Source organism: Zonotrichia albicollis, chromosome 3 (genome assembly GCF_047830755.1).
Source record: "Zonotrichia albicollis isolate bZonAlb1 chromosome 3, bZonAlb1.hap1, whole genome shotgun sequence".
Lineage (NCBI taxonomy): Eukaryota > Metazoa > Chordata > Aves > Passeriformes > Passerellidae > Zonotrichia > Zonotrichia albicollis.
In genome coordinates, this window is record NC_133821.1 from 107,704,641 (window position 1) to 107,723,338 (window position 18,698).

Sequence of the window (18,698 nt, forward strand, 5' to 3'; positions counted from 1 at the left end):
CCTCACGCTGTGATCCGGCTCGGGAGGAAAAGCAGGAGTGTAAAACCAGCATTAAAACCAGGAGAAAGGCCTGTTAGTTCATAAACAACAATGGCAGAAATAGATCTGGAGACTTGTACCTGCAGGGCCAGGTGGTCCAGGGTTACCAGGCAGTCCAATTCCAGGCTCGCCTCTTTCCCCTTTCTGTCCTCTATAACCTACACAGAATAAAGATATGAAAATAAGAGCACCCTCTTATTTTAGGTAGGGATTTTCTGTATATCTTTTTGACATGAAATTACCAAGACAAATATAATTGTGAAAGCACATGCTCAGTTCTCTTCTTCAGAATCCTTTTTTTTCTTTTTTTTTTCGAAACCACTCTTAAGTTTATAAGTTCCTTCTGGAAAATATGAGCATTTCTAGCTGTAACTAGAAACTGTTACATCATCTGTCAAAGGGCTCTTGCTTTGTTCACTAGCTTGACCCTTCCCCAAGATTTTAAGTTACCTGAAATTCCTCTAATAAAGAGCCAAATGCAGATTTTACTCTCTCTGTTCTGCATAAATCCTTACACTTGCACTTTTTGGACTTTTTGTAAAGTGGTAGTTTTATGATTAGACATTCTCCTGTATGTGAGAGAAGTCCCACTCCCTGGCCAGCGTTGTCCAGCTCTCCTCACATGGAATGAATAATCTCTGGACCTTGTGCAGATTTTGGGTTTGAGGTTTACTTTGACCCAAGTAGCTGCATATCATTAACAAGATGTGGTTAGTAATCATATTTTGAGTACTTGAGTCCTTTTCCTTCACAGGCCATAGTTTTGAATTTATCTAAAGGCTTCCACCTTCTCAGGTGCTGCAACCCATGCCCAATCTCTGCTTCTTTTTCCTTGAACTGTTTTTAAAAGTTTTATTAGTTGGAATCTTTAGAGCAGAGGATTATTGCCATAGTAAAATATTTTCCAGATTATTTCAAGTTAAGAATGTACCTTTATTATGCAGGAGAAAGGATGAAGGCATTTTTAGAGGAGACAAGTGCCACAAACCCTTACTTCAAAAGGGCTTACGAGGAAACACTTCTGTACCCAGCACTTCAGATGCTGGCATGTAAGGTGACAAAAGTTTAGGATTAATTTGCTGATTTCTGGTCACATTTAGAATGAAAATCTTCCTGCTTCAAGGACCAGTATATTTTTAGCACGCCATACAATAAACTATTGAGTTCTTCCTCTAGTGAAAACTGTACTTAGTTTGAATTAAAAGAGAAGAGCACAGCCATGCCAATCCACCTGATGTCCCATGAGGGTGCCAGATTTACTGGCACTGACAGGTGGATGGCAAAGGCTCTCTTTCCACTGTGTTGTGGTCTGTGCAACACTGCTACCTTACAGGATATTCCAGAAGGAAATTACTTTGAGGGCTGTGGGTACCGATTCAGGGTTGCTACAACAGACACAATGCAGTAAGAATGGTACACAGAGCATTCAAGCTTTCTGTTACACACAAGCTCATTACACACTTCAGTAGAAAGTCTGCTATCTGTTGCAATCATTCCAGCTTTCAAAACAGAGCATCAATCATCATACTCCTCTCAGCACCACAACAAGGAAATTACAGTGAGGCAAGAATGTTATAAAATGCATGCAGGGTGCTATACATAACACAACTAAAGGAAATCAACAGTTTAAAAATCTCACTGAAACCCAAATTCAAATTAACCATGCATACTGGTCACTGAGTTATGTTAAGCAGAATTGTACAAGGCATATACACACACAAGCTATAAAGACTAAGAAAAAGGAATATGCAGGTATTTGTATTGGACTTTGAATCTTGGATTTATTCTCCAATGACCACAGTAATATTTATAACTACACCAAGTTGGTTTGTTCTGAAAAATCTTGTGCAACTTCTAGTATTGCTGCTTTTTGCAAAGCTCAATAATACAACTACAGAATCCATTGCATGCCCTATTGATTTTATATTTCTCAATGTTTTTTGATTTACAGTCAACAGTTACAATGCATTTCCCACTACAAACCCAGTTAACTCTAATTTTACAGGACTGCTGCCACTAATGATTTGTTTTGCATTTCTTTAGTTATGGAGAAGAGAGAAATCAAAGGTACCATACATCACATTTACAATCTCCATAATAAACATTGCTGCAGGTCTCTGACACACCATAATTAAAAAACAACTGAGATAGACAGAATGATTCTGTAAACATCACCGGAACACAAGAAAATAAGGAAAAAAAACCCCTACAATAGGACAAAGAGCAGCATGGTTTAGTGATACACCATTATTGGCTGTATCCAAATACATGTGCAAGGGTGTAGTTTTTTACATGGTGACAGGTAAGTTCTGCTAGCACTGAAGTTTAATACACAAATTCCCAAATACCTTGTGTAACAATAAGGCTTTATTTGATAGAACGCAAGAATTTTAATAAACAGACTTATATGTAAACAATGTGAACAATGTAATGTGTAATTCTGGCAGAAAAATATTTGATTTTTAATGAGGTATATTTTGCTCAGAAGCAAGGCCATGATTACACCTCTAGAGGATAATATCACCTTCTTTCTGAGCTTAGACTGACAAACTCATACACAGTCAAAGGAAAATATTACCATACACACAAAACAGATTTACTGTTTTTAATGTAAAGGCACATATAAGATGCTATCTACTATTCCTGGTAGAATTACAATTTCAGTAAGAGGCACCTGCTTAATTAAAAAAGTAACTGTTTTAGCAGAACCTTTCACTCAGGCCCTAGAAGTTTTGTTGTGATTTCTGTAACCCCAAATGTTACAAACACATACCCAACGTGGGCAGTATGGTAAACACTTGGTAGCAGTATATAGCAAGTTTGTGTTCATACAGATAAGCTTTTGCTCATAGATGAGGAGTCACAGCTGGAATTCAGCTCTCAGTTTGGTGCTTGCCACAAACAGCACAATCAGAAGTGTCACTACTGCTACACCCTCTGCTCCACATGGAAATGACAGGATTTCATGTCCATTAACTCAGAGGTGAAAGGTATTTAAACTGCTCCAGAAGCTACTGCACCCACATCATGGAGACCCTCTTCCATCAGCACGGACTATGCAGCACCTGAAACTCACATGTCAAGTATCTGAGAAATCTGAGGTTCTTTAATACAAATACAAGGCAAAGAGATTGCCACCACAGGGAACAATGAGGCCAAAGTATCCACTGTGCTTTCCTGTGCAAATACTCTGTGTTCTTAAAAAGACTGCAAAGCAACAGAGAGGGTGCCAATACAAAGCCCCCTCATCCAGCCCCCAGTACATGTTCTGACTTCCTTGCGTGTGTTACAGCTCTCTCAGCTGAGGGAGCAGCTGGGCTTCAAATCAAAGTAAAACAGGTTAACTTTAACCTCCACAGCAGAGAGCAATTTGCAGGAGGTGTCTTGAAACCAGTGCAGCCATTTCAGAAGAGTGACTGTCTGTAGACAACATCCACTAAAATGGGTTCCTGATGTCAGCCAAGGTTTCTACACGCTTCCACCATAAAAATTTGTAATTATAATATGAGACAAACATTACAACAGAGATTACCAATAAAGATAAGGAGCTTTCACTATTCATTGCAATAGTTCTGAGCTGAACTTTTTTTTTTTGATTCCTTGAGGCTACCACAAGTTATGAGGACCTATAAAAAATATTTTCCTCAATTTGACAGAAAGAGTGAATTTTAACTAGGATAGAATCTTTTCTCTATTGAAAAAAGAAATCAAGTCATATTAACATAAGGAATCTCTGAAGTGTTAAATTATCACAAGATGCAGTTCATCTAATGGACCAAAATTCCCTTACTATTACAATTTTAAAAATCCAATTAAGTCAGTGGAATTAATTGAGCTAGATCCTCTAACACATGACAAGCTGTCTGTTTACAGATGGATGACATTGATATATCTTGTTTGTAAAGACTTGAAATAAACTTTCTAATTCTGTAGGAGGTTTTAAGGTATAAACATACCTTAAAACTCATGCAGAGTAAAGTCCCTCTGTTCTCCCTTAAGGACATGCTGTACTTTTTACCGTTAGTCCTGCCTCAGAGCATCAGCTTGCAGGGGCATAGGTTTTGAAATGAATATATATATATGTCTATAAAAAATCTTCCATTGGCTATTTGAATACCAATTATGTGTTTCACAATTTAAGTTGCAATTCTATTTTGCTTGCATGCTATATTTCTAATGAGATCATCCTATAAATTATATCTACCTGAACCACTGGGAAGGTTGTGAGGAACTATGAACAACCTTGCTGAAGGCCAGCAGGTAAAAATTCTGGACTTCCTTAGAAGGGAATGAATCTCTGCATAAGAGTCTAGCAATTCCTCAAATACACTTTTTGAAAACCATGCCTATAAGTCCAAAAGTTAGTATCTTTTTTGCTTCTGAGACTAATCCACTACCTATTAGTTTGCTGTGCAGAAGGAGATTCTGTTGGAATCCGGCCAAATCATTCCTGACCAGTTTCCAGGGGAACCAGCACCACACTCAAGGTGTATGGAGGGACCCCTGCGAATCCTCAGATGAAGTTAAACACCTCTCCAGACACCCAGCAGCATCTGGCTGGCTCTAGCAGGCTCTGCATGCAGCATCACAAACAGGACATATCACAGAGGTCCTGTTAATTGCTTGCCACAAGCATCCACTTCTTTTCACTGCCTGTGGGGGACAAGTGACTCCCTCTGCCACGTATTACTGCACACAGCAAATCCCTGGAGTTGGCAGTCTGGGCTACCCCCAAGTAAAAGATAGAATTAGAAGTGTCTATCAGTCAATTCCACGCCTGTATCAGGACTTGGGCACACAGCATGCTACCTTAAAGGACTCAGCCACACATGCACGTAATGTGCTTCACCAAGAAGTCTTGTTTGCTATGTATTTTATGGCTGAAGACAAGCTGGAATATAAAAAGACACTTTTCAATCTGCTCAGAGATTTGAATTTTCTTTTTACTGTTGGCACAAAGCAGTAACATGCACAGGCACAACTGAGGAAGGTGCGAAGGGTGTGTGTAAATATGCACCTCTTACAGGACAGTCTCTTATTCACAGTATAAAAAAAAAACCAAGGTAAACTTCTGGTTTTCTTTCCTTGGAAGTGTAAATTTTTGTATCTTTTTATGTATCAGAGAATTAAAGGCTTCACACTTAGCTTACCTTTTACTAATCAAAAACAAGTATTGAGCATATTGGTAAAATAAATGGAAATCCTGCGTACATGGAGCACTATTTTACTTAACTATAAGATATGGAAAAGCAGCTTTTTTTTTGTTTGTGTTTTTCAAGCATAGCTATCATCTTTTAGTCTTGATGCTCACTAGCTGGAAATGAAACCTAGTGCAATGTTTCTCTTCCCAGAAGTGTTTGAGACTATCCAGTACATCAATCATCATTGAACAATCTGGCACTGACATTGAAGGTGATTATTTGCAGTGATCTGAATATTTAGGTAACGATGAAGTCAGTGTTGTAAGAATCTAAGCCTTTTATTGTTTTCCTTGATGCTTTATTCTTGTTCTTCTCATTCTGAGCTCATCACATTTTTCAAGCTTCTGTCAGTGGTTTGCGCTTATCAGTGTTAGTAAGTCCTTATTCTTCTGATAGCTTTAGGATCCACACATCTTCAGCTTTGCTGGCATGTTCTTCATTCCAGTCTGACTTGCTCTGACTCCAGAGCAGACCAAACTAACAAAAGATAATAAAGAACTACCTACAGATAAACTGCAAATTACATGTTACCCACCCACAAAATATTATTAATCTATAAATTCTTTTTTCTTTCTAGTCTCTTCTCGTCTTTCTTTTAATCTCTGAAAGGCTGGCTCTACAGCAGAGCACAACTACAATGATCCTGGATCCCTCAGAGCTAATTTTGCACTAAATGACACTTTTTCAGTAAAAGCAGTTCACAGAAATGAGAGTCCGGTACTGTCCAAGTGCATTGCAATGCACAAATTACTGTTTGGGGTACAGTTGATGTCTTAAGTTAGTGAAAAACTGATTACTCTGATTTCTTCTTTTATGAAAATGGGTTCCTTCACCATAAGAAAAACTAATTTAGTAATATTTCAGTTTTCACTGCTTCTTAAAGAAGAATATTTTTCTTCAGTTTTTCATGCCCTGTATTTTCTCAGGATATAAGCTGAGAGCAGCTGGACCAGGAGACAGAAAGATTTTTTTTCTTAAAAAAGATGGCCTCTAAATATGAAGCTGAATCTAAATAGCAAGAGTGTTGGCATTGTTTTTCTTCCTTATTCAAGTATTTTGTAGAAAAAAAAAAACCTGCTACATACAGTAGTTCTGTCAGATTTAGATATCTGTCAATAATTAAATTTATAACTGATTAGAATAAAATGCACTGATTAGGAGTTTTTAATCAGTAAAATCCACACATTTACTATGGGTTAATATTTAGATGTGGTCTGGAAAAACATAAGTACATAAGTTTAAAAGTTAATCATTAGAAAGCTAGATAGCTAGTCCTGGCTTATTTAATAAACATTAGCAAGTGTATAAGGATTTCAAGATACAGCTAAAAAGAACATTTTTTGGAATGCCTACCTTGAATTCCACGTTCTCCTGGTGGCCCTGGCAAACCATCCTTTCCTGGTGGCCCTGGTGATCCATCTTTTCCTGGGGGCCCTGGTTTTCCATGAGCCTGGGAGGCAAGCATTGCAGCAGGCAGCTTCAGCTGGGATACAAATTGACCCATCCTTTCTTCATTAATCAAAGACACAGGAAAAAGTTGGTAAGAAATCTGCTAGCAAAAAAGGGGAAAAAATCCCAAAGCCCCAGCTAAAGTTTCTGTAAGTAGGGTGTTCAACTCTTCTTAAAGTCAAGGTATTAAATGCTCCAATAAGCACTGAGACCTTCAGTTCCAACTCAGATTCATGTCTGAGTCTTTACCCTTTGAAATAATCAGAATTATTTTGTACAAAATTTTCTGTTACTACTCTCCATTACTAACATATTCCAATATTTCAAATTATTTCTGACTCCTGTTCATGGAAGTACTTAAAACACATAGACAGAATAATTAGTACTTAACACACTGATGGAGGGCTACCTTCTAGTTTTGTAACTCATATTAAGCTGCAAAGTAGAGATTAAATCCTGTGAACAGTTCTTGGAATGTGCTGGAACCCTGAAAACTGTTGTAAAAAACCTGAAAGCACTCAGCAAAAATTGCTAATTTCAGATATTTCAAAATAGAAATTTTCATGCTAGTGAGATAAAGTGTCCTTGGTAATATTTCACTGTTCCTTAGAGGTAGGTAACATAGGTAGTAACCTTGACGCTGTCTCATTTACACCAGATTAAAGCCCTAACCATTCCACAATTTAGTGAGTATTTACATTGGTAGAGTTTTAAGATTTAAGAGAAAAATTAGAGAAGAGTGGGCATCAAAAAAAAAAAGAAGGAAGGTGATAGAAAGTAAACAAAATGAAACTGGAATGCCAAAACCGGAAGATCTGTGGGAACAGTAGCGAGGTGTAGAAAAGGGAATAGCTATGAAGACAAAACTACTTTATTCCCTGTAGGCAGGGCACCTTATAATGCCTTCTTTTTGTGAATAGACTAAATATTTGTTACCATTCTATCTGAATGGGAAAAGGAAGTGACTTCACTCAACAAATTGCTCTTGAAATACATTATAGGTTGAACTCTGAGGGGTAGCACCCTGGGGAAAGGTGATAATGCACAAAGGGATAGCCTTGTTACAAAGCGAAAAACTGTCTGAACAGGTTAAGAAGTCTCAAGCTTTATATAATTTGTTTCATCTCTAAAAGATAGATTTGCCCACAAATATTAATGACAGAATAACAAAGCATATTGAGGACATAAGAAATGCATTTTGCTACGGAAGAGAAGCTACTGTTAAGGCGTGTTCATGAAGAAGCTTGTTTCAGAAACCTGAGTCACAGCTTTTCTACCATGATCAAAGGAATGCTGGGGAAGAAAAATATTCCCTTTTCAGAGTAAGGACTCATCTAAGAAATCCTACATAATACAAAGGCTTTGGCTGAATCTGGTACTTGCCTAAAACTGTGCCAGATGATGGTGGTCTGGCAGGGAGCTCTGGAACTCAGCAGGGATATTTGCTGAGAAAACTGCAGAGCAGCTTAGACCTATGTGACTGAAGGCTGTTGAACCTTTCTCTTATTTAGACAGTCTGCCACTAAGTGGGCAAAATAATTAGGTACATCTGTGGTCTCTGCTTTAGTAACATTTCAATACCTTAATGGTATGTAGTAGACAAACAGTATCTGCAGTGATACATGATACATACATGTACCTACAATGACACTTCTGTTTGCTATTATGATTTGGAGAAGACTAGTCTTCAGCGCTGATCTTTTACATAAGGAAATGCTCTGTTTAACAGATACTCTAACCTCTCATTGCTTGAACAGAATCATGTAAGGTAGACTTGCTAAACACAGCTACAGCAACAAGGTACCTGCTAAGTCCAATGTAAGTTAGATGACATGTAAAGAAATTTAGAGCAGAATTTCAGATTAAGTTGTATAATACTTCCTATTCTTACCTTCAAATACCTTAAGAACCTCTTGTTTGATATATTTCTTTATTTCTTCAAGTGAAATTGCATCAGCCTGATGAGGAAAAAGAAAGGTGACATGTATCAACAGGAATATGCAGAGGACAATTTATGATGCTACAAAAATTAGAAATGCTTAAATTAGCATTACTGATATAAACCTTTCACCAACAGATAAGTGTTTTAATTTATTTTTGTTATTTATTTTACTGCAAAGGCCACTTTACTGCAAATACATTATAATATTGTAAAGACACTAATGGCATGAAGTGGGAGAAGCACTCCCAGCTGCCAAGATGACCAGGATGTGACGAGTATGGAAGTTACCTTGCACAAGACAGTAAGGATGATCAGGAACAAAAATCTGCTTTACTTTTGCATGGCATCTTCCAACTTCTTACCTGCCCTGTGGACTACTTGCTCTGATGCACTGGTGACCAGAACAGAACCATGGTCCCAGTAACTTCACTGGAAAAGTGTTTTAGAGCTTTACCTTACATGATTGAGGTTAAAAAGAACCCATAATATGGATGTGTGAGCCTGTGTGCTCATGCAGAAAAATCAAGATATCTACAATTGGCAAGCAGAATTTTATTGTCTTTCTAAATGCTGATTTCTCCTCTATTGAGAATCAATTTTGGCCACCTCCTTTTCTTTCCCAGTTGCAAAGGCTCAGACTGCAGCTCTTAATCTTATGGAAAATGTGAAAATTAACAGTACTGAGTAGCCATATTGGTATGCAGAAACTAAAGAAATAGATAATTAAAGTTTATCCACAGCAGATGTTTTAAAAAATAATTATAAATAAATACCTGATCATGTGGGTATATTTTTTTTTCACCTTAAATGAACACTGAAATGATCTGAGAGAAATCTTTATAGTTTTTCTAATACTGTGCTATTTCTCAGTTGAATTTCCATTGCTCAGCCCATGTTACCTTCATAACTTGTCTGAATACACAAACAACCAAGATAAACTTATATTTACTTACTGGAAACCCTGGGGGTCCTGGTGAGCCTGGGGGACCTTGATGACCTGGTGATCCTGGATAGCCTCTGTCTCCTGGAGGGCCAACAGGACCCACATCCCCCTTTTCTCCTGACGGGCCAGGCTTCCCTCGTTCCCCCTGGGGACCTCTGTCCCCTGGAATACCCTGATCTCCCTGTGTAAAATAAAAGCAGAAGGAAAACCATTGCACATCGTGGAACAAACCTGAACAGCCACCTGAGAATGCTAAAGAGAAAATTCTTGCCTGTTCAGAAACAGACTGAGTCATGCAGGGAAGATGATTTTCCAGGCTGAACCTTGTCCTGAAAATATATTTTGTTTTCTTGCACTTTTGATGTTGAAGTCGATTACAAAAAGAATAGCTTAACTCTGTAGCCCACTTTTCATGGACAGAACTTGAGTACAGAAAGTTTTAAGCCCTTATACAAGGAACTAGGAATGTCAATTATGGCAGAGGTAAAATTCAGGTGCTCAAATTCACACAGGCAAAAGACACCAGGATGTTTCCTGTAACTTTCCTTAGAAGTCTACTATTTTTTGTCTTCATTTACACAAAATTATAGTTAATCTAAGTTATTTCCAGTACTCAAAGATACTAGGAGGAAGCTGGAGAGGAAGTTTTAAGAAGGACATTTAGTGACAGGACAAGGGGTAGCAGCTTCAGACTTAAAGAGAGTCAGTTTGGATGAGATATTAGGAAGAAATTCTTTACTGTGAGGATGCTGAGGCACTGGAACAAGTTGTCCAGAGAAGCTCTGGATGCTCTAACCCTGGAAATATATTAAGGCCAGGTTGGATGGGGCTTAGAGCAACCTGCTCTGATGAAAGGTCCATGGCAAGGTGGCTGGAACTTGATGATCTTTAGAGGTACCTTCCAGCCCACGCCTTTCTGTGGTTCTGTGATAGATAAGTTCTCAGGTTTATAACCCTGCAGAGTAGCTACAGATAGCTCTTCTACCAGAGATAAAGAAAAAGGCAAGTTTCTCTGGAATTATGGTACTGTGCCAGTGTGAAGCTGATCCTTTTCTTATAAACAATCCATATTTTACAGGCTGCCAGTGTCTAGGAGGCAAGTCAAATATTACAAGCATTTTTTAACTGCCTCCAGTGTTTTCTTTGTGTTTTGAAAAAGGTCCTTGTAAAATTCATAAAATAGGTCATATATTCCTCCAGACTCCTCTTTAAACTTTCCACCATGAATTGTACAAAATTCAGGACATTTGTGTTTTGTGATCTCTGCCTAAGGTGCTGCTTTATTCAGCCTTTCTCCTTTCTAGCATTCTCCTATCTCTTGTATTTTATCTTGTACCAAATTCTGTGCAGGAGGAACTGCTGTTTTTCCTGTGTTTGTACCTGCTCTACTCCAGCAGGTTCACAATCTGTGATCAAGGTCTGAAGATAGCAGCAAAAAACAAGCAAGCCACTAGCACTTGTATCTGTTGCAATCTCTAGAAAACAGGTTAGTATAAAACATGTTTTCAATCTAGTTTGTCACTCAGTTTATAAAGTAGTAATAGCAGCAGTGTTTAGTCAAAGAATCTATAAAAGAATCTATAAAAGAATCTATAAAATTATTTCAGCCCAGGTGGCTTATTCCTTCTTAAAATGGATTCTATGAGGACATTCTTATATCAGACAAGAAAACCTGAAGAGTTTTATTCTGTCCTTCCAATTTTGATGCTTCTCTTTTCTGTAACTACAACATCTGGTCTCAAACTGAAGGAGCATGCTGTACAGTAGTAATAATAATAATGGCTGCAAGAAAACCTTGACTTTATATTCTGTACTAATTGCAATCTCTCTCACAGATGCAGGCCTGTGTCCTTAAAGGCAAAACCAGAACCTTGCAAACAGTTAATTTTTAAGGGATAATTGTAGTAATTGTTAAACTCTCATGGCTCTTCAGTGTCATAAAGCAGCATTTCCTTTTCCAGATTAAACAGGGAGATGCTTCTCTGAGTTATCAAATAAATGTGGCAGCCATGTGATTAGGACATCAGGACTTTGGGAATGTTATAAGAAGACTGTCTTTCATATATATACATGTATAAACTCATCTCTCACCTCCCATAATCATTCCTGCCCACCATGGCCTTGTTCCCATGAACAGAACTGTCTGAAGAGTTTGGGAAGCAGTCAGGTATTGCACTGGCATTCCTGCTGCCTAAGTGTGACAAGCTTGTTTTACATAAAACATGATTTGTGTCTGTGACATAGAAATGAGGACAACAGGGCAAGTTCATGGCTTTTGTAAAGTCTGACAACAGCATAACTGGATTATCTGCTTTCAAATTTTCAGCCTATTGATCAATTTACAGTGTCCAGGCCAACTGTGTTACAAAGTCTATAAAATGTGTTTTTACTCTAAATGCAGAAGCCAAATCAACTCTAATTCCTTGAAGTGGTGTCTAGGGCCTAAACCTCTTAGATTTTAGGTGACTGCTTGAAGTTCACAGAGAATTAATTTCTTGATTTTGCCTATAAGATAGATGCTGATGAGGCGTTTATATGCTCAGTGAAAAGGGAAAAATTATCATAATAGGGACTTACACGTTCTCCTTTGGGTCCTCTGTCTCCTGGTCTCCCCACAGCACCCTGAAATATGGTTTTTGAAAAAAGGTAAACTTATCAGTTAAAGGCTTTGTTGTGTATTCATGTGTTAGCAGAACAGAAAGCAACTGCCTAAGATTAACAGCTGTGGTTTCTGTGAGGAATAAAATGAACAAAAGCATGTTTTCTTACCGGAGGACCTGGCAATCCATCTTTTCCATTGATTCCCTAGGAAAAAAAATTATATGTTTATGTGTTTTTAAAGTATAAAGGGTAAAGCTCAGTGTTTAGTGCCATATCAGTAAATGTTCCGAAGCTGAAGAAGCAGTTTGTGTGGCTACAATATAGAAATACAGAGAGCATCAACATGTGCACCAAATCTAATGATCACCCAACTTTAAATGACAAATTAGAGGGAAACTTTGCAAATTTGGAATATTTGTATATGCACATGCACTTTTCCAGTAGCAGCTAGCCATAATACAACCATGGGAGAGAGTTCTTTTATTCTAGATATTACCCTGGTGCTGAATTACCCTTCTGCTCTTGCAGAGATTATACCTTACTATTACAAATCCAGAACCATTCTTTGGTTGTCAGGACTTGCAGCATGGCACAGTTTTGGTCTCATGGGTTAAAGCCATTTCCTTCCCCAGAGAAGGTGGCTGCACTCATAGCAACTGCTGGAGACTATTCCAGGCCCACATTATCCTCCAGACTGGAATGTGGCATGATCTGAGAGTCCTGGGTGGTATGGGCCAAGATAATGTCAGAGAGTATATTAACAATTGTACAATGCCAGATAATTGCAAGATAAAGGCTCTGACAGTGTTTAATTTAGTAGGATATTTACGGATCTGCACATGTAGCAAACTCACAGCTGTGAGTGAGAAAGGATGACTTGTATGAGCAGAGACAGCAGGAATATTTCTTTCTCCTCATATACTGCAAAGTGGAGTTTGGTACAGATTAGGCACCTTGGGCTAATTTGCTGCTGTAACTACAGAAACTGTGTGTTCTTTCCAGGCAGAAGTGTAAAGTGGAGATGTGCTGACAAGCTGCAAAGCTCTGCTGCTCATGCTCCTCCCCAAAACACCAAGGTTCAGGGGAGATAATGAGTCCTGCACTACCCTGGCTGAACCCCTTCTGGAATATAAACTAGGTTTGTTCAACCAGCTCAGACAGGGCTGGCTACACTGCTGTCACACTTTTATTACATAAAGGGAGCAGATTAGACATCTCCTAAGTGAACAGTAAATGCCTCAGCTGCTGTGCTGCATCACCTGTATACAGAAGAGTCTCAAAGTTTATTCAGTCATGAAGCCCATGCTTCTCTATCTAAACTGAAACTGAGAACCTTTTCTGTCACCCCATCCTTTACTGTGCTCAGTGCCTGGGTTCACATTCTCCCCCTGGAAAAAGTACAAGAGGAAACTTTATGTCAGCAAGATCCAAATGACCTTCATAAGGGAACATCTCAGTAACATTAACTATTTAAACACCACAATACCAGGAATAATTCTTTTTTGGATGGTTAATATTGAGCAGTCCAGCTCTGTATGTTCTTCACATGTTACCTACTCTAACACAAAGCAAGATGTAATGTCCTTTCTTTTATAACTTCTGATAAACTAAATCACATCTTTCTGTAGCAAGTTATAAATTCAGTATAAAATTGCTTACTGGTTTTCCTTGTGGCCCTTCTGGACCAGGGAAGCCTATATCTCCTATAGGTCCTCTTTCACCCTAAGGAAGAAGAAAACACACATGAAAACACTGCATGAAAAATCTTGCACTAGGCGTCTTAAATATTTGTTTGCTATTGTAAGAATCCAGAACTCAAATCTGTACTTACAGGTTCTCCTGGCAAGCCTGGGGACCCAGGAGATCCCGGCTTTCCCTGCCAAAAGAGAATATTACACATTCATATTATTAGGAAGCCAAATGAAATGTACCTCTATATCAAAAATAAGAGAGTATATATACATGGGAGAAATATTCATGGTATTGCTCATTAACGCTTTAAGAAAGGAAAAAGAAATGTTTCACCAGATTTTTGTCATATTTAATGAACAGGCTCTTGTTTTAAATGTTACTTAGTCGCTTGGTTTTGATTATCCTTCTTGAATACTTTTATGAAATTTTTTTACAACACCATGATTTTCATCTTGAGAAGTCATAGTCAGATCAAGGTTTTTTAGTGTGTCTGTAAAATCAAGGTTTTTTCCTTCAGGTAATTTCTAGTCCCGATTTTTTTCTTTTTTGTATATGACTTTATTACTCACTTAACACCTTTTGCAAATTTTCTTCTTTTTTTGGCCATTTCTATTGTCATTTCATGTTCACCCTGCCAGAATTCACAATCCTCTCTTATGACATCATTTAAATGTTGATTTTAAGTGTCCCTTTAGGATGCCCTTCTTTTAACAACTTGGACCTACATTTTATGAAAGTGTCCTTAGAGCAGATCCTCAGGTGACTTTGTACAAGTGAGAGACCAAACCCATCAGCACCAGGGACAACTCTGGGAACAGCACAAACTGAGGGTTTGTGCTGAAATGGGCACTGGGGGCAATGCTTGCAGGATCTCAGTCCAAGCTGCCCTGACAATCTCAGCAATCTCAGCAAAACACCAAAGTGAAAATAAGAGGTTTCCATTCTCAGGTGGGGAAAAGGGTTCACTATTCAATCTAGGGAATGATGACAGGTACAGAAGACAAATTCTTTTCCAGCAAGATATGTGGATATGTCTCAAAATCCTCCTAGACTACTGAAAAAATTTGTCTCTCATATCTACTAGTTTGTTGATTAAAACTCCTTAACATAATTGTGAAAAAATCCAATTTATTTCAGGGGAAAATATTTTATTCCACTGGATTCTATTAGAACTAAATATAGTCAACAGAATGCATCTTCATCCCTGAAGAAGGGACTCATTAAATATTTCTTATCCAACTTGAATAGAGAACATCCAATAACTTGGGAAATTCATAACAGTGGGAAATTAATAGGAAATGCACAACTGTGCAGTGTCATTATTAACAGTGCAAAATCTCTTTCAGAACAACAAGCTTTGAAATTCTTACATCTGCTATAAAGCTCAGAGAAATACTTTTGCCCTTAAATGTGCAATTCTTTTAGGAAAACTCAATGAAATTAGGCTATTTAAGATGATGTTCTCTTGGAACTCACAGTAAATAGACTAAATCAGTGGCTAATGGAAATGGGAGTGTGTAGACACATACTTCTCTTTATTTCATGAAACACATATTTATAATTTAAACAGCTCCTGAATGTATTGGTAGCTGCCAAAATTTAATAATAAATCTATTTGCATATAAATAACTCTGTATTGCCTCCTGAAAAATGGATAAACTATTTTATTAAACAGTAAATGAAATCTAATATCTTCATTTCCTTTAGGAACACAAATGAATAATAATAATTTCAATTTATTACTAGTTACTTTTACTTTCACCTACAACAAAGTTCCTCTATGACTTTCAGAAACTCCTCTGAATATCATATGTAAATAGCTGACAAAGAATTCTCCTAGAGCAAATGTTTGATTGACTTGATATGCAGATCCCTGTGGGCTGCAATAAATAATGTTCATGATTTTCCTTTGTGATAGAAAGATGCTCAGAAATTTGTGCATGCCCAGGAACACAAAAAATGTCTTTATCTATATTAAACAGAGGCAATGGGAAGAATCTCACATTTCTTAACTAAGCATATGCAGCTTTGAATTCCATCTTTATCGTGCATTCGCCTCACTCACTCAGTCATTTTAATAATAATATGATCCCTTGCTGCTATTAAAACTCTAATTTCTTTGGGGAAAACCCATAATCATACCTACACATAAAGCACAAACCAAGCACTGGTGTCCCACAGTGACTGAGACTACAGCTCAGCTACTTGCTTGACTGGTTTTTTCAGCTTCTAAAACCAGAGTTTTCTTTAAAGAATATACATACCGGTGTCCCTGACAGTCCTGGTGCTCCTGCTGGTCCACGGTCACCCTAAAGAAAAGATAAATCTATGTTTAAACTATAACAATCAAACCAGAAGTTTCTTGGTGGATTCCCATTAAAACCCAAGGAAGTGAAATGAAAATGAGGACAAGAGCCAGGTTAAATGCTAATATTTATCTGTGCCACTGGCTCATTATACAGACTTGAGCAAGTAACCAAAACCCTCTGTTTAGGTTCTCTCATATAATGTTTCCCTTTATTTCTGCATGAGACCTCCCTTGAAAAGGGATGGAAAGTCCCTGACTTATCTGGAGTTCTCCAAATAATTATAATTTGTGGTCATGGCAATGACCAAAATTTACACAGGGTAATTCACTTTCCTGTCAACATACCCATATTTAAGATGTACCTTCCAAAGAAGTTTTTGCTTTCCTGCTGCCCAGTTATCCCTTCACTACAAGCCAATGTCCTCTGCTTGTGCCAGGGCCCTTTCAGGGCAAGGGCTCTCCTTACAGCACACAGCCACCTCCATCTGCGCTTTAAGCTAGGACAGTGCTGTGGTTTTGGCTGGAACTGATGGGCTACAGCAACAAATTCATCTTTCTTGACAGGACTGTAATCCAAAGCAGACAGACAGAGCTCAGCAAGTGGTAAAACTCTACCAAGAGGTGTTTCCCCACTGCTGATGTGTTGGTCTTCAACACTGTGCCCTGTTACTGTAATGTTAATTGTGAAAAACTCAGGCTCCTCTTTTCTGAATTTATGTCAGAAAACCCCTGGTACTGTTGAAACCACACTAACCGGACAGTATTTTTCTGAGATGGGTTTATGTTACCTGGAGCAGATGTACTAAAGCTCCATAAACATAGCTACAGCCACGTTGTGTTCTGCATAAGAGCCCCAGGAAGTTTTGGGATTTCTGATTTTTATTCTTATAAGCAATTATGGTTTGTCTCATCCTCATCATTCTGTTGAGGTGCACAGTGATATTGCTGTTGATTAGAAACACTCAGCTCCCTCACACACAGTGTGGCAGGTGACAAGTTACATGTGTGATGGAGTTGGGGGGAAGCAGCTCCGAGGACCCAGCTCAGCCTGTCCTGCCCTGGGGCAGTGAGGAGCACAGCATCCACCTCTGGGACAGCAGCTGGGGAGCACGGAGTGCCTGCAGCAGGCAGGACCCGCTCCCTGGAGCCCTGCACTCTGCCCCAGTGCTCACTCCACACCCAGGACTTGTGGTATTTTCCCTATAGGCTGGCTATGATAGTGAAACTAGAAATGCCTAATGCTTCCCTTGCAAGATCTTTTTTTCCTTTTCAGGGTTATTCTGGTCCTTTCAGCAGGCTGGCTTGCAGCACAGATGCACCAGCCACTGTCAGCAAGCCTGAGGGAGGGGACATTTTATCCAGAGAACATGAGCAGTTCATGAAATCATCATGAGATTACAGCTAATGTTGTCTGTAGAAGATGGCATTCTGCTACACAGAGGAGCATCATGGCTCTAAATTAAAACCCAGCATGCACTATACTGTCAGGTTCTGAGATTCTGCTCAGTTATTTGCACAACAAATATGAAATTCTGACCAAATTTAGTTAAGGAAATGATATTTCTACTTTGGGAGAGGGCCAAACACTCACTCAGCTGGTTTATATTATCTGATCCATTGCTTATTCCCTTTATTTAGTTCCTGTCCCCACTTTGTCTCAGCTAGGCCTGCAATGTCTCCCTGTGTTTGTTCATTTTGAAACCAGACTAGTCTTTAATTGCTTGTAAATTGTAGAATTCCAGAGCAAGAACCATCTCATGTAATTTAAGCATCTAGTACAGATCTTAGATCTTGTCATTATTTAAATCTTTCACAAGATCTTAGATCTTGTCACTGACTAAGCAAGTAGGAAGAATGAACAGTGATATTGAGAGGGAAACTTTAAATTTACATTTCTTTGCGATAAAAAATAAGTTTCAGTAAAGTACTTTTGCATGAAGTCATTTAATAGCATAATTCAAAAAAGCTAATAAACATTTCATTTGCAAAAAAATTTACTCTTTTTTCTTCTTAAATTAGAAGATGACAGAAAACATATTTACAGATTTTTTTTATTTCTCTGCTAAATGTTTTATACTTTGTTATATTTAGAAATGAATACTTTTTTATCTTGACTATTTTAGTCTTTTATAAAAGCTTTTCTTTACATTTATAATCAGTCTCCACAATTAGAAAGTAAAAGGCTGAGAACAAGACAGACGGACTGTAAACAAAAGATGATGTTCAAGGGGGAACAAGAGCCATACACAGGAAAATATTAACAATATTACTCTCAAGTACAGTAGTATTCTACCAAGCATTTTACAAGGCCTACTACACACAACTTTCCATTTGCAGAAAATGAAATTTTATGTTCGGTGAGTATATTATTTATACCTATGCAAAGCATGTTTTTTGCTTGTTTAAAGCAAAAAACCAGAAAATATAAATAAGTATGCAAAGATTTTTCTCACAGAAACATTAACTTACACATGAAAAATAAACCAAACAAGGCTTCAGAAAACATTTAGCTGCAGATAGTGG

The 18,698-nt window shown here is 38.0% G+C and overlaps 1 protein-coding gene across 5 annotated transcripts in view; it reads right to left on the reverse strand.

The window, feature by feature from the left end:
- Positions 1–18,698, reverse strand: part of COL19A1 (collagen type XIX alpha 1 chain) — a 185,041-nt gene that overhangs the window by 9,985 nt on the left and 156,358 nt on the right. For 4 of the 5 annotated variants that reach the window (XM_074538452.1, XM_074538449.1, XM_074538450.1 and 1 more), the window contains 9 exons: positions 16,132–16,176; positions 14,007–14,051; positions 13,835–13,897; positions 12,344–12,379; positions 12,152–12,196; positions 9,585–9,755; positions 8,581–8,647; positions 6,594–6,749; positions 120–197 (listed from right to left, as the gene is read on the reverse strand). In XM_074538452.1, the coding sequence (XP_074394553.1) occupies positions 120–197; positions 6,594–6,749; positions 8,581–8,647; positions 9,585–9,755; positions 12,152–12,196; positions 12,344–12,379; positions 13,835–13,897; positions 14,007–14,051; positions 16,132–16,176 (706 nt within the window). Of the gene's footprint in view, positions 1–119; positions 198–254; positions 5,718–6,593; positions 6,750–8,580; positions 8,648–9,584; positions 9,756–12,151; positions 12,197–12,343; positions 12,380–13,834; positions 13,898–14,006; positions 14,052–16,131; positions 16,177–18,698 lie in introns of those variants that run through there. The other variant, XM_074538453.1, reaches the window with a different exon arrangement.